The 12,710-nt window shown below is 39.9% G+C and overlaps 1 protein-coding gene across 1 annotated transcript in view; it reads left to right on the top strand.

Annotated features, from left to right (window-relative positions):
* The window catches only part of LOC5566240, a 323,292-nt gene extending 311,503 nt beyond the window's left edge, over window positions 1–11,789 (top strand). Inside the window, exons 5-6 of the mRNA XM_021840417.1 lie at window positions 10,978–11,094; window positions 11,169–11,789. Coding sequence (XP_021696109.1) covers window positions 10,978–11,094; window positions 11,169–11,286 — 235 coding nt within the window. The 3' untranslated portion in view covers window positions 11,287–11,789. The remainder of the gene's footprint in view (window positions 1–10,977; window positions 11,095–11,168) is intronic.
* The last annotated feature ends 921 nt before the right edge of the window (window positions 11,790–12,710 follow it).

The following is a 12,710-nucleotide window of genomic DNA, read 5'->3' as shown; positions in this document are numbered from 1 at the left end:
CTATGAAATCAGATGAGCCTTTCTCGCTGAAACCAGGCCGCCATCGGCACCCATCGTTAGAATTCCAATTTTATGTCACTGATCGCTAGTTTTCGAGGGTTGGGTTTTAAGGGTGGTCCTTTCTGTTTTCTCAAATTGGTGGACCACTCGTGCCAGCTAGCTAAACAGTTTGCGAAAAAGCCCATTTTTTGATAAATCTTGGGTATTTCTTCACGTGATATGTCTCATATTTCGCTTGGTTAACATAGCAATCTTAGTGGCATCGTATAGAGAAAGGCGGCCATCTTGGATTTTGATGCCATCTTGGTTTTAAGTAGTAGAACGAGTTTTCACCTTGTTAGCACTCAACATGTTCTTCTTTTTCTTCTTTTTCCTGACGTTACGTCCCTACTGGAACAGAGCCAGCCCCTCAGCTTAACTAGCTTAGAAAACAAATTATCAAATAGGATTTTTTAACGCTTATTTGCTACCTGAATGATTCTTCTGCATATCTTCTAGTTGAAAAATAACATTATATCTTTCATTTATTTGGTCTAAAACCATTGATAGAAATGAACAATCAGTTGAACAGCTCAGATAAGGTAAGAAAGATAGAATCTGATTATTTCATTTAACGGAGGCCTCATAATTCACCATGATGAGCACTGAGATGGTAAACAATCATTCAACTGCTAAAAACCAGGATGGCGTCGAAATCCAAGATGGCCGCCTGATTTTCCAACCCCTAAATGATACACCTGTGTTTCGACATTACGTCCACATTAGAACAAAACCTGCTGCTCATCTTTCAATTTCGCTTTGTTTCACATGCATGTTGGGCGGTATTAAAAACGATACTTTATGGCTCAGAAAATCAAGAATGTTTTTTTTTTGCTTCAAAACTTAAGATTTCTATTTTAAAGTAATGCACTTTTGTCAATGTTCTACGTTAAAACTACAGATATTACCACAAGACTTACTAATGTCCCGAAGCGCAATCTATAAGCTTCATTCAATGAACAACAATGCATATGGTAAAAAAATGTTTGTTTAATACAATCAATGTTTTTGGACGGTTTTCATTTATTGAATTTATTTATTCATTATTACTGAATTCAAAGTGTCGGAGAATTATTCTGTTGTCAGAAATCGCATTATAAAAGAAAATTCCTGTTTAATAACCTGGATTTATAACTAATAAAGCTGAGTATCAGGCTCGGTTCCGGTAGGAACGTAACGTCAGGAAAATGGAGAATAATAAGAAGAAGAGTATTCGTAATATATTCTTATTGGTAGCCTCTACATTCGACATGCTGAGTGCTATCAAGGTGAAAAATTCATTCCTCTACTTAAAATCAACATGGCGTCAAAATCCAAGATGACCGCCAGATTTTATCACTCAAAATAATAGTCTTATTCTTCACTCGACTCGAATAAAACACCAAAGGTTGAAAACTTGTTTCTTTGTTGTACAAACAAATATGTTTGTATTGATTGCACTCGCCATATGCATCAAAATCGTATAACATGATTTAGAAAATCGTTCATTTGATTGGGTAAATACCATTGCTCACCTAGTTTTTGTAGCGTATCTTACGCATTTTTTCCTCAGCTTTCTGATGGTGATCTAAGAATTCAAAACTAGTGGTGCGCTAATGGTGAAAAAACGATTTTTGTAACAAAATTCAAGATGGCGGCTAAATACAAAGTGGACGCCAAAATGTTTTAATTTTAAATGAAAGCTATATCTATTCTCTCTACGATGCCACTAAGTTTGCTTTGTTAACCAAGGGAAATATCACGTGAAGAAATACCCAAGATTTATCAAAAAATGGTCTTTTTCGCAAACTGTTCAGCTAGCTGGCGTACGAGGGGTCCACCAATTTGAAAAAAACAGAAAGGACCACCCTTAGGTTTTATCGAAAACTAGCGATCAGTGACATAAAATTATAATTCTAACGATGGGTTGCCTGGTTTCAGCGAGAATTTCTCAGATAAGCCTTTATATAGAAACTGTGCAGAAATTTAATTTCCCTTAACAAGATGCGAGTCCCTAAGTTGGTTACGTAATCCGAAAAAGAAGATATTCGCAGCTAGAGCACATGTTTTTATCACACGTCACATATGTTATATGGCTCTTCAACAAATTCGTCTACATCTCCATCAAGCACTGCTAAAGCACCAACACATCTGAACCTGCTTCTTTCTGTACAAACAATCATATACGATTGGGTAGAGTAAATGGTATTACAAGCTTATCCTAGTTGTCCATCTTTTAAATAGTGAAACTCTGCTTGGCTGCACTGCGATCGATTCCAATAAAGTCATCGTCTGCAAAATCAAGGAGTATATGCGACAAAACGCAATATTTAACAGTAAATTCGGAAACTTTATTGTATTTGTCAGCTTAATCAGCTTTAAGTCTTATTTTCAAGTCATTGATATTACCTGCAACAGCTAGATTTTTGTTACTGAGTCGAACACGACCTACAGTCGGCGATAAAAGTTAGTAACCAAATTCTGTTTTTCCATGCAAAATGCCCAAGTTTGAGGATCTGCATCTCAGCTTCTGGCAGGCCGAATTGGCTGAAATTTGGATGACGAACTACAAATAACCAAAAGTGTGTTGTACTCACTTCTACTCTATATACCTGCAACCGTTTACTTCGTTTTATTGTTTTCCGAGATTCATCGTCAATCTGTTGATTGATTTCTGCAGTCTGTGACTAACATGAGTAAACAAATGCTGTTTTTCCATACATGCTACTACATACTACAAATAACCTGAAGTTTTTTTTATACTGAACTCACTAAATTTCAATAATTTTCCAAGGAGTTTTTTAATTAAAAAATAACGAAGAGCTGTAAGTGGTTGGTGTGTTCTGCAAGTTTCCAAAAGTAAACAAATTTGCCGAAGAAACTAACCAACCAAATTTTTCGGTTACTACAGTTACTCTTTGACCAATCCTCTGAAACTCCTCGGAAAATTACTGAAATTTAGTGAGTTCAGTATAAAAAAACTTCAGGTTATTTGTAGTATGTAGTAGCATGTATGGAAAAACAGCATTTGTTTACTCATGTTTGTCATAGACTGCAGAAATCAATCAACAGATTGACGATGAATCTCGGAAAAAAAATAAAACGAAGTAAACGGTTGCAGGTATATAGAGTGGAAGTCCTAGTGATGTTGATACTTAAGTAGTACTTATTGGGGTTTGTTTTGAGTTGTTAAATACTTTGCTAATCTTCAAACTCTTGTGACAGAGAAATACTCGGTGGAAAACTAGACGTTAACATCAAGAGTAGTACCAGATGCACAAAGAAGCTAATTTTATTAGGCAAAATAAATTCGGCAGACTTTGGTGGGCTGGTCACTTAGTGTGAAAGTCGAAAAATAAGCTGTTAGTTAATAATATTCAGCATTAAATGTTTCACGTTTATCGAACGAAACACCGATTTATTGAAAATACCTGAAGGTCGTAGACACAAAAGCCAATTTGGACAAATTGAGATGTAAGATTGTGAAAAATAATAGAATCGTTCTGGTGGGCTTCGACTCGTGACGGGCTTGGGTCGTGACGGACTTTGGTTTCAGGTTGGCCGATTGCGCTGCAGAATCGTTACCCGTTCTGTGGCGTAGTTGGTTAACGCGCCCAGTCTAGCGTATTGGGAGTCGTGGGATCGAAGCCCACCAGAACGATTCTATTATTTTTCACAATCTTACATCTCAATTTGTCCAAATTGACTTTTGTGTCTACGACCTTCAGGTATTTTCAAAACACCGTCGGCTGGTTAAGCCGTAATAGACATGACAACCCTAGTTGAGTGATCAATTTATTTCTTAGATAAAAATACTTAAATAACATATTGAAATTTATTTCTTAGATTTCAATCTATTAATCTAAACTTACTTGTTTAAGCCATGTAAAACATACCTAATCCACTCTGATAAGTTAAGTCAGTTGTAAATATTTTTAATTATAACAACGATAACAGTTATATACTAGTTGAGAACAGTTTGGTGTACTTTTTTTTTAGCGTTTTTGTAGGTTTTTTCGGTGCTATTGCAAAATTTTATTAAGAACTAGTGATCCCGGCAAACTTCGTCTTGCCATCAAGTAGGCTGTTGAAAAACGCTATGCAAGTCCCATGTAGAAAATGTCAGATTAGTTTTCTCCCGTTTTCCCCACTATACCGAAGACTTTCTTAAATTTTTTCTTCGCACAAACACGTCGGAGCTCTGGACGAATTCAACAAAGAAAGAATCATGTAAGTCCAATCACCCGTTCTCAAGCCATTTCGTGACTTTGTATGTCATTCCATTTTTATTTATATAGATTGTATTGAATTTTTAGGTCAAAAACTTCAAATCAAGATTATTTGAGATTCCTCCTAGGGATCTTCTAAAAATTGGTCCAGAGGCGCAGAATCACCTCAGGAATCGAGCCCTGAGCTCAGATTTGATGAACAATTTTTTTTTATGATAACGTTCTTTCGGGGCACCGTGATTTGGCCATGCAACGAAACTCTAGTTTCATCCATTGTCTCCTGAATTTCTAAGTTGTTCATTAATCTCTCATTTATTAAATTTAACAAATTGATTTAATAATTAATTACGCATTAGGTAAGTTGCCACTAACAGCCACTCTACTGTTCAAGGAAATTTAAAGCTGAATCATCGATTGAATGACGATTTATAGGAAATTTGAGAAAAGTGAATCGTCATTATTGGAATCTGAATTATTTTGCTGAATTTCATTAACATGAATATTTCAGAGCTTCACTCTATGAACTTGACCTCAAAGGACTGGACTGAGCTTCCACCATTTTTAAGCATAAGCATACAATTTACTGAATTTCTCAGCTTGCCAAAATGTAGCAAAATATTCCTGAGCGATTATTAAAATAGTTTTTAGCGTAAAGAGCTGCTTCTTTTGCCAGGTAGAAAAAAGAGTTAGAAGCACTTCTTCTGATGACATCGTTACGCATGCTTGATTCGGCCAGTCACTTTGACGGTGTTTCAAGAATTCCGGACCACGCAGCCAGTCAGTCATGCTCTTAATTTTCGAAGATTTAGTTGCGAGGTCCGCAACGTTCAACTCCGAAGGAATCCAGTTCCACATTCCGATGTTATGTCCATTTTCTTTGATTTTGTAGACTCTCGATCCTACGTCTGCAGTTAGTTTTTCCTTGGTACAGAGCCACGCCAAACAATTTTTTTAATCTGTCCAGAAGTACGTAGATGTTATTTCCTCCTCCAGTTCCTCTTGTACCACCTTCATCATTTGGCTGGAAAGCACACATCCTTGTAGTTCAAGCCTAGGGACAGATTGTGATTTCAAGGGAGCTACACGTGATTTGGCTAGTACCAGTGCAACATGCGATTTGTCAGGATATCGATGTATCATGTAAATTTAATTTAGTACACCGTGCTGTACTGGAGAAGCCACGTGTTTTTCGCGAAATTCAAGACTACTACTATTACCATTCCCAGCACTGCTCCTGGACTGTAGCAGATAGGGCCATGGATTCAGCCTCGCAGGTGGAGAGAGCTACCGTTGGTTGGCATTTGCAACACCAAGACACTGCACCGTTCTGTAGCATGAAAATGTAGCCGCTAGATGAGTTCCTGCCGTCCAGGTTTGAAGCCTAACTAGACAACGTGCCTCGCAAACATCGAAGCAAGTGTCTCACAGCGTCCCAATCGGTCCAGCATTTGTGTTGAAGCGACTTGGTTAATTGACTGTGAAGAGAACGTCGGGACTAGTACACTGGGCAAGGTTCATAAGACTGCCCACCGCTTCCTGATAGGGTACCTTTTTAATCTTCTCAGCTTCATCCACGGTCTTCGGCGTCATGTCCTTGATCAGTTTCACACCTGGATTCATCGGAGTTGAAACTGGTTTCGCATTCTCCATGTTAAATCAAGCCAGCACCGACTCGATATACGCCTCTTGGACTAGTAACACAGCATTCTTCTCACGAGTGATCCTGATTCCATAGATGCTAGCCTTTTCTTCATGCGAAAAGCTTCGCTCAACTTCGCCGTGATGTCCTTGATGAGTGCCTCATCATTATAAAAGATAAATAATCACGTCATCGACGTAAATATCGACAAACAAGATTCGATTTTCATGAATCAAATAATATAGGCACGAGCCCTACTTGAATTTCTTGGATTGATTCTTCAATCCAAAACAACGTAAAGCTGTATCGAGCTTGACGTTCCAGACCCGGCTGGACTGGTTTGAGCCCGTGTAACGTTTTATTCAGTCGGCAAATCAAATCTCGTTCATTCGAACTTTCGAAACAGAGTGGCTGTTCCATATAGATGACCTCCGATAAATTCTTTTTGAAGAAACTCTGGTCGATGGAAAGTCCGAGCATGGCAAACAAGGCAAAATGGTATCGAAGTGACCGAACCACGTGAAAATAGGTCTTGTCATAATCCATCCCCTTTCGCTGTGAAAACCCTTTCACAACTATACATGCCTTGTTCCTATCCACGTTTCCATTCACATCGTTAGTCTTAAAGATCCACTTGCATTTAATCGGTTTCCGACCGGGTGACAACTCGGTGAGGGTCCAGGTGTTGTTGGTCATCAGTCCCTCATACTAGGCACACATCGCTTGCTTACAGAGACTCGCATCATCCCGGGACAGGGCCTCCTGGTGTGTGGCTGGATCACCGTCAACTAGTGGAATCTTAGCTACTGCCATGTCGATCGCGGTTGTGACCCCGCTAAATTGTGCCTGGTCATCGGATGATACTGGCACGTCGTCCTGCAGCGGTTGGTTGCTTTGAGCGTCAGACCCAAGGGGGTGGTCACTCTACACAGTGTGCCTTGCGCAGCTATGGCACTTTTCGGCGCACTGACTGGCACACCCTACCAAAGTGGGTTGCTATAAAAATCACAGTGAACTGAAATTTTCGTCCCAGCAATCATTGAGTTTTCTGAGTTGTTTGCCACATGTCAAACACAGATTTTCCAAAACTTTCGCGTTGGTTTCGGATTCAGAACGAACCTCCTAATTTTGATTAAAAGATACCTACAGAAAAGCGTCCGTGACCTTGCTAGCTCAAAGCAACTTCCAAAGATGTTGAAATGTACAAAAATGTTGGGAATCTGATTTGATTTTGAAAATCATCATCATCATCGTCGTGTGTTCAGAGGATTACAGGAATCCACATATGGCATACGTCTTACTGCATCGCGATGTTTTCACCGTAATTTTCTCCCAACTCTTCGCACCCCCTACCTGCCACAACGATCCCGTTGACGCTCCGTGTCACAGTTTCCGTGTTGTTTTTGAAATCATGTGGGTCGTTTTCTTCCTTCCCATTGAAGTGTTTCATATACTTGAATAACTCTCTCAATAGTTTCCCCTGCGATAAGAAAACGTTCATAAATACGTAGCATTTTTTGAGCACAAATTACCAGGCAAGTACCGTGATTTTGAGGTTTCATTCAAAGGTCTGACCAAGGGGGTGGTCACTCTACGCATTTCATTCGGCACAGCTGTGCCTTCAAAGTGCCAAGGTGTGCCAAGCGTGCCAAACCTACTATAATTCTACATCCCATAAAAATCAATGAACTGAAATTATGGAAAAAAAACATTCTCAGCAAGCATTGACATGTTTCATTTTCTCCTGGCTTGCCTCTCAAATTTTACATTACTTCCCAATCACTGTTTTTCATGGAGCTGTGTTTTTCCGGGATACATTTTACTTACATTAGAGATCGTACATAATTGACATTTTAAAGGGAAGGGCAGTTTACGATTTTGTGACCAACCATGTATTAGGTATAGGGAAAATGATACGATGGGGAAGGGAGAACTAAAAACTTGGCAAAAACTGCTACGTATTTATGAACGTTTTCTTATCGCAGGGGAAACTATTGAGAGAGTTATTCAAGTATATGAAACACTTCAATGGGAAGGAAGAAAACGACCCACATGATTTCAAAGACAACACGGAAACTGTGACACGGAGCGTCAACGGGATCGTTGTGGCAGGTAGGGGGTGCGAAGAGTTGGGAGAAAATTACGGTGAAAACATCGCGATGCAGTAAGACGTATGCCATATGTGGATTCCTGTAATCCTCTGAACACACGACGATGATGATGATGATTTTCAAAATCAAATCAGATTCCCAACATTTTTGTACATTTCAACATCTTTGGAAGTTGCTTTGAGCTAGCAAGGTCACGGACGCTTTTCTGTAGGTATCTTTTAATCAAAATTAGGAGGTTCGTTCTGAATCCGAAACCAACGCAAAAGTTTTGGAAAATCTGTGTTTGACATGTGGCAAACAACTCAGAAAACTCAATGATTTCTGGGACGAAAATTTCAGTTCACTGTGATTTTTATAGCAACCCACTTTGGTAGGGTGTGCCAGTCAGTGCGCCGAAAAGTGCCATAGCTGCGCAAGGCACACTGTGTAGAGTGACCACCCCCTTGTGGGAATGCCATTGACGGTTTGTAATCTTCTACGAGGTTTTCGAAACCCAACAGGACGCAAGCACCGGGTTGCGGATAGGAGCAAAGGAAGCATCAATAGCATCTACTTAAAATAATAGAGCAAAAATCCGTTCCATGATTAGGTAATGTTTAGTGATCTTCTATGGTGTTCTAGTACTGTAAAATTCTTCACTCACTGGGAATATCGTCTTGATAATATCAATAGTGATAAAAACATAACATAATACTCAATACTTAATAAGTACAATGTAGCTTCCCTGTAGTAATAAATGAAATAAAATCAATTGTCTATACTTGACAAGGTTTTGAAGACAATCAATGAGTGAAAGAACTACCTATTAGAAAAGCCACATCAGCTAAGCCTATACATATACAAATGTTGGTCATAGGGTCATGGCGAGCATTCGGTGTGTATGTCTTTGACTAATTCTTATCTAACAGAGGCACTAGAAGACCACGCGGATAATTTCGAAACATTTTTTTATACATCGGTCTTACGATCCGGAAGGCTCAGTTATGCTGTGAAATCATTCTTTTGAAACTACTTAATAGTACTGTTACATTGTTTAATTCTCTAATAAAATTACATAATCAACTCATTACTAATCACTATCCCTATATTCTCTCTTTCTCACCTTCTTATCTGTAGCATGATTATGATCATTTCTAATATAATGCATGAGCATGCACAAATTTTTCAAATTTCAATAAGCAAATCAAATTTCAAAACTCAAATTAAGTTGCTAACAGCACATTTACATTTTGCAGCATTAATCGCATTATTGTGTCAAGTCTTATCCAATACCCTTTACCCTACCCCAACCGTTCCTTTCCTTTCCGATGGTGTTCAAGCGGTCCGCATAGACTATTACGGCCATTACCTATCCCTGCTCCCGGCTTTGGACTGACTTGCGCTCTCATTGCCCCACCAAACGCTGCAAAATGAAAATGAAAATGAAATTTTTGGTACCGAAAATCTGGTACTTTGGTACCGAAAATCTGGAAATGAGAAATATTCGATTTTCGTCCGGACCACACCTGTGCCGATCGAAATACCGTCTGAGTACTAATCCGTTGACTAGCTAACGAGCGCACTTCGGGTTCAGATGCTCCAGCCTCTATTGTCAGGTCTCTAGATTGACTGCCGTCGTACAGGCCATAGTGCTGTCAGGATCTTGCCGGTTTACGGTGAGCAGGTTCACGGAAAGACCTGTTTTCCCGGCAGACTGGCTTTAGGGTGGTCGACTCAATTCCAACGAAGTTCATACAATTCCCGTTAGCAGCAACTATGGTTCCATTCGAAGGCTTCACAATATTCAGAATCTCATGACGACTGGTCATGCGCACGCTTTCACAGGAGTCGATGAACCAGTCGGTTTTCTTGCTCGACAATAAAGTAGAAATGCAGAAATTTTTATTTTCTCGGGTTCGGGCTCGGGTCGGGTTTGATGGTTAAAAAATATCGGGTACGGGTCGGGTTTGGGCTTGAAAAAAGTCGGGTTTGGGGATAATTGTTCACAAAGTAACTACCGGAAAGCTTCCCTTTGCATCAGAAACGATGAATTTATCATCTTTTCGAATTCGGGTTTTTCTTAGAAAACTTTTTCGGGTTTCGGGTCGGGTTCGGGTTTGAACAGCGAAAATTTCTCGGGTTCGGGTCGGGTCTGGGTTTGCTTTTAAATTTTTGTCTCGGGTTTGAAAAATTTGAAACTCGACCATCTCTACATTAAAGCACAAAATGCATCGTCAATTCTGGTGCTTCGATACTCTCGCGCGATATGGCCGAATTTATGACATTTGCGACATTTCGGCCCTTTGGGGGTATCACTTTTTGGCTTATTTTTACCTCGACCGGCTGCTCCGGGTTTCCGATACCCAGCCAAAGCTGAAAACTTCGCTTCCTGCAAAAGCTATGTTTTGATCACGTCGCCGGTGATCGCCATTCCCTAGTTTCCGAGTCAATGATTATGGCCATTGACCGATACTCTTCGGAAGACCCGCCGACGGATATCGCAAAGTTGATTCTGTTCAGCTGATGTGCCGTCGACATAATCCGGTTGACATATTCGTCCATTGAGGTGCAGGAGTTGAGCTCCGTCTTTAGCAACTTATGCTAAAATCCTACTCACTACGTCAATCAGGTGTCCTCGAATGCACTTCAGTAACTGATTTATTTCAGAATGGATTTAGATAAGCACTAGCTCTAATTTATTTGAATACAGCAAAATATCAAGAGCAAAAACGTACACGCTTACTCGCGTTTAGGGAAATATGGGTTATAGCCAATATACCAGCACAGATAATGGTCTAGATCCACGTTTCTCAACAGGGGATCCGCGGACCCTCGACCCTGTAAAAAGCACGCTCGAACGAACACCTCACAGCGAGCCGTTTTTTAGCCGTTACCAAGGTTGAGAAACAGTGGTCTAGATAAACCACAGCCTAATTCTGAATACTCCAACAATATACAAAAATAATATTCCTTCCCATTACTCTCTTTTCTCGTTAAACAGCGACCAAGTTTGTCTCCCGACGGCAGCCTATCGGAGATTCATCGGCATGGACGACTGGTGCCAGAGCAACTGTCTGCGCTATCCACCCAACTGTCCGGAATCGGTGTGCCACTGTCCGTAAGTATCATTATTCTGTTCTTGGAACGAAACCATAGACACACTGAATACAATATTCGTTCTCTCGATTTCAGTCAAACCTGTGAAGCCATCGGCGAGATTGAGGGCCGCGAGGGAGCCGACGTGTACTGTATGGACGAATGCCTGACGTACAAATCCAAGTGTCCAACGGACCGGTGCCACTGCTACTAGGAAACGAATCAAATCGAATTTGACCAAGGAAATTCAACGGAATTCGCTTTGGATTGACGCTATTGGACCGAAGGATCGCCATATCCTCCGGAATTTTTATGTTTTGTTACTTCAACCTGACAACCTGACACGAGAAGACACGCAGAGACGAGTGAAACTTGCCGATTATTTTTTTTTAGTTCATTCCACGTGAAAGTTAGATAGCATGACCATGAAAAGAATGTAAATGATGAAGAGGGAAGTTAGAAAACCGTTTAACCCAAGAGCAGTCTCACTAACGCAACGTCGCGACAGCTCGTGGGTTGAACAATCTATCAATCATCAGCTGTACATTTTACCCAACTGTGAATGAGAGACCTTCGGATGGAGAGAAATGAGTGTAATGTGATGTGACGAAAGGCTAGATCTTTGTGTAAAATGATGATTACCGCTATACCTGTTTGTGTAAATGTTCCCGTTTCCTGTACATGAATTTTGCTCAAATAAAATGTGTGTATAATGTAGTTTTTTTTGAGGATATTTATGATGACTTTCATCTTATACATACTGTTTTAGAATAACATTAATCATTTATGAATTCTGAGAAAATTGAGAGTATCTCTCACTTATCGTTCTATGTAACAATCATAATCCGCTACACATCATGAGAGTCTGTTTATCGTTTACTGCTACAGCTCTGATTATATCGGGAGGATAACAGTGCATGATAAAATAAGCTCCCAACTTCAGAGGCACTATCGCAAGAAGCTTGGAAGCTTTCTTTCAAGAAGATTGGAAGTTTCCTTCTAACAAGTTTGGAAACTTCTTGAGGAGCAAGCTTCCAAGCATCCTAAGAAGAAGCTCTCAAGCTTTGCGGGAAGGAGCTTCAAAGCCTCTTGGGAAGGAAGCTTCCAAGCTTTTTGGGAAGACTCTTTCAAGCTTTTTGAGAATATGTTTCCAATCTTAAGCGACTTCAACAGAAAATTAATCACCTATCTCGATGCGTGGGAAATTCCTTGCAAGAAATGCTCAAGAAAAGCATTTTTCTTTGATCGCAGTACGCAGTTGAAAAGAAATGTCAATTCAAATGGAGCTCACTGTAGGAAATTTCTCGACCATTTCTTGGGCTGAAATTTTTACTTTTCTTGAGCGGAACAGCATACTTAGCTTAAAGCTCAAAATTCCGCGTAAAACTGCTTTCTGGACCATAGTGCAGTGCCACGGGGAAGGTCACGATGGACTTGATTGTACGTTTCATCAATCACAATCTGATACATAGAGTGTCCATTTCCCGGCCATTTTGCTCGTCCCGGAATTCGGGACAAAAATCAATGCTTGTCCCGAAAAATCCCGGGATTCATCAAATTAAAAAAAAAATAGATTGAAATGGAAGTTCAAATTTAACAATACAATGTTTTTTCAATGAAATAAACAGATAATGTAAC

Source organism: Aedes aegypti, chromosome 1 (assembly GCF_002204515.2).
Source record: "Aedes aegypti strain LVP_AGWG chromosome 1, AaegL5.0 Primary Assembly, whole genome shotgun sequence".
Taxonomy (NCBI): Eukaryota; Metazoa; Arthropoda; class Insecta; order Diptera; family Culicidae; genus Aedes; species Aedes aegypti.
This window is presented reverse-complemented; position numbering and strand designations above follow the sequence as displayed.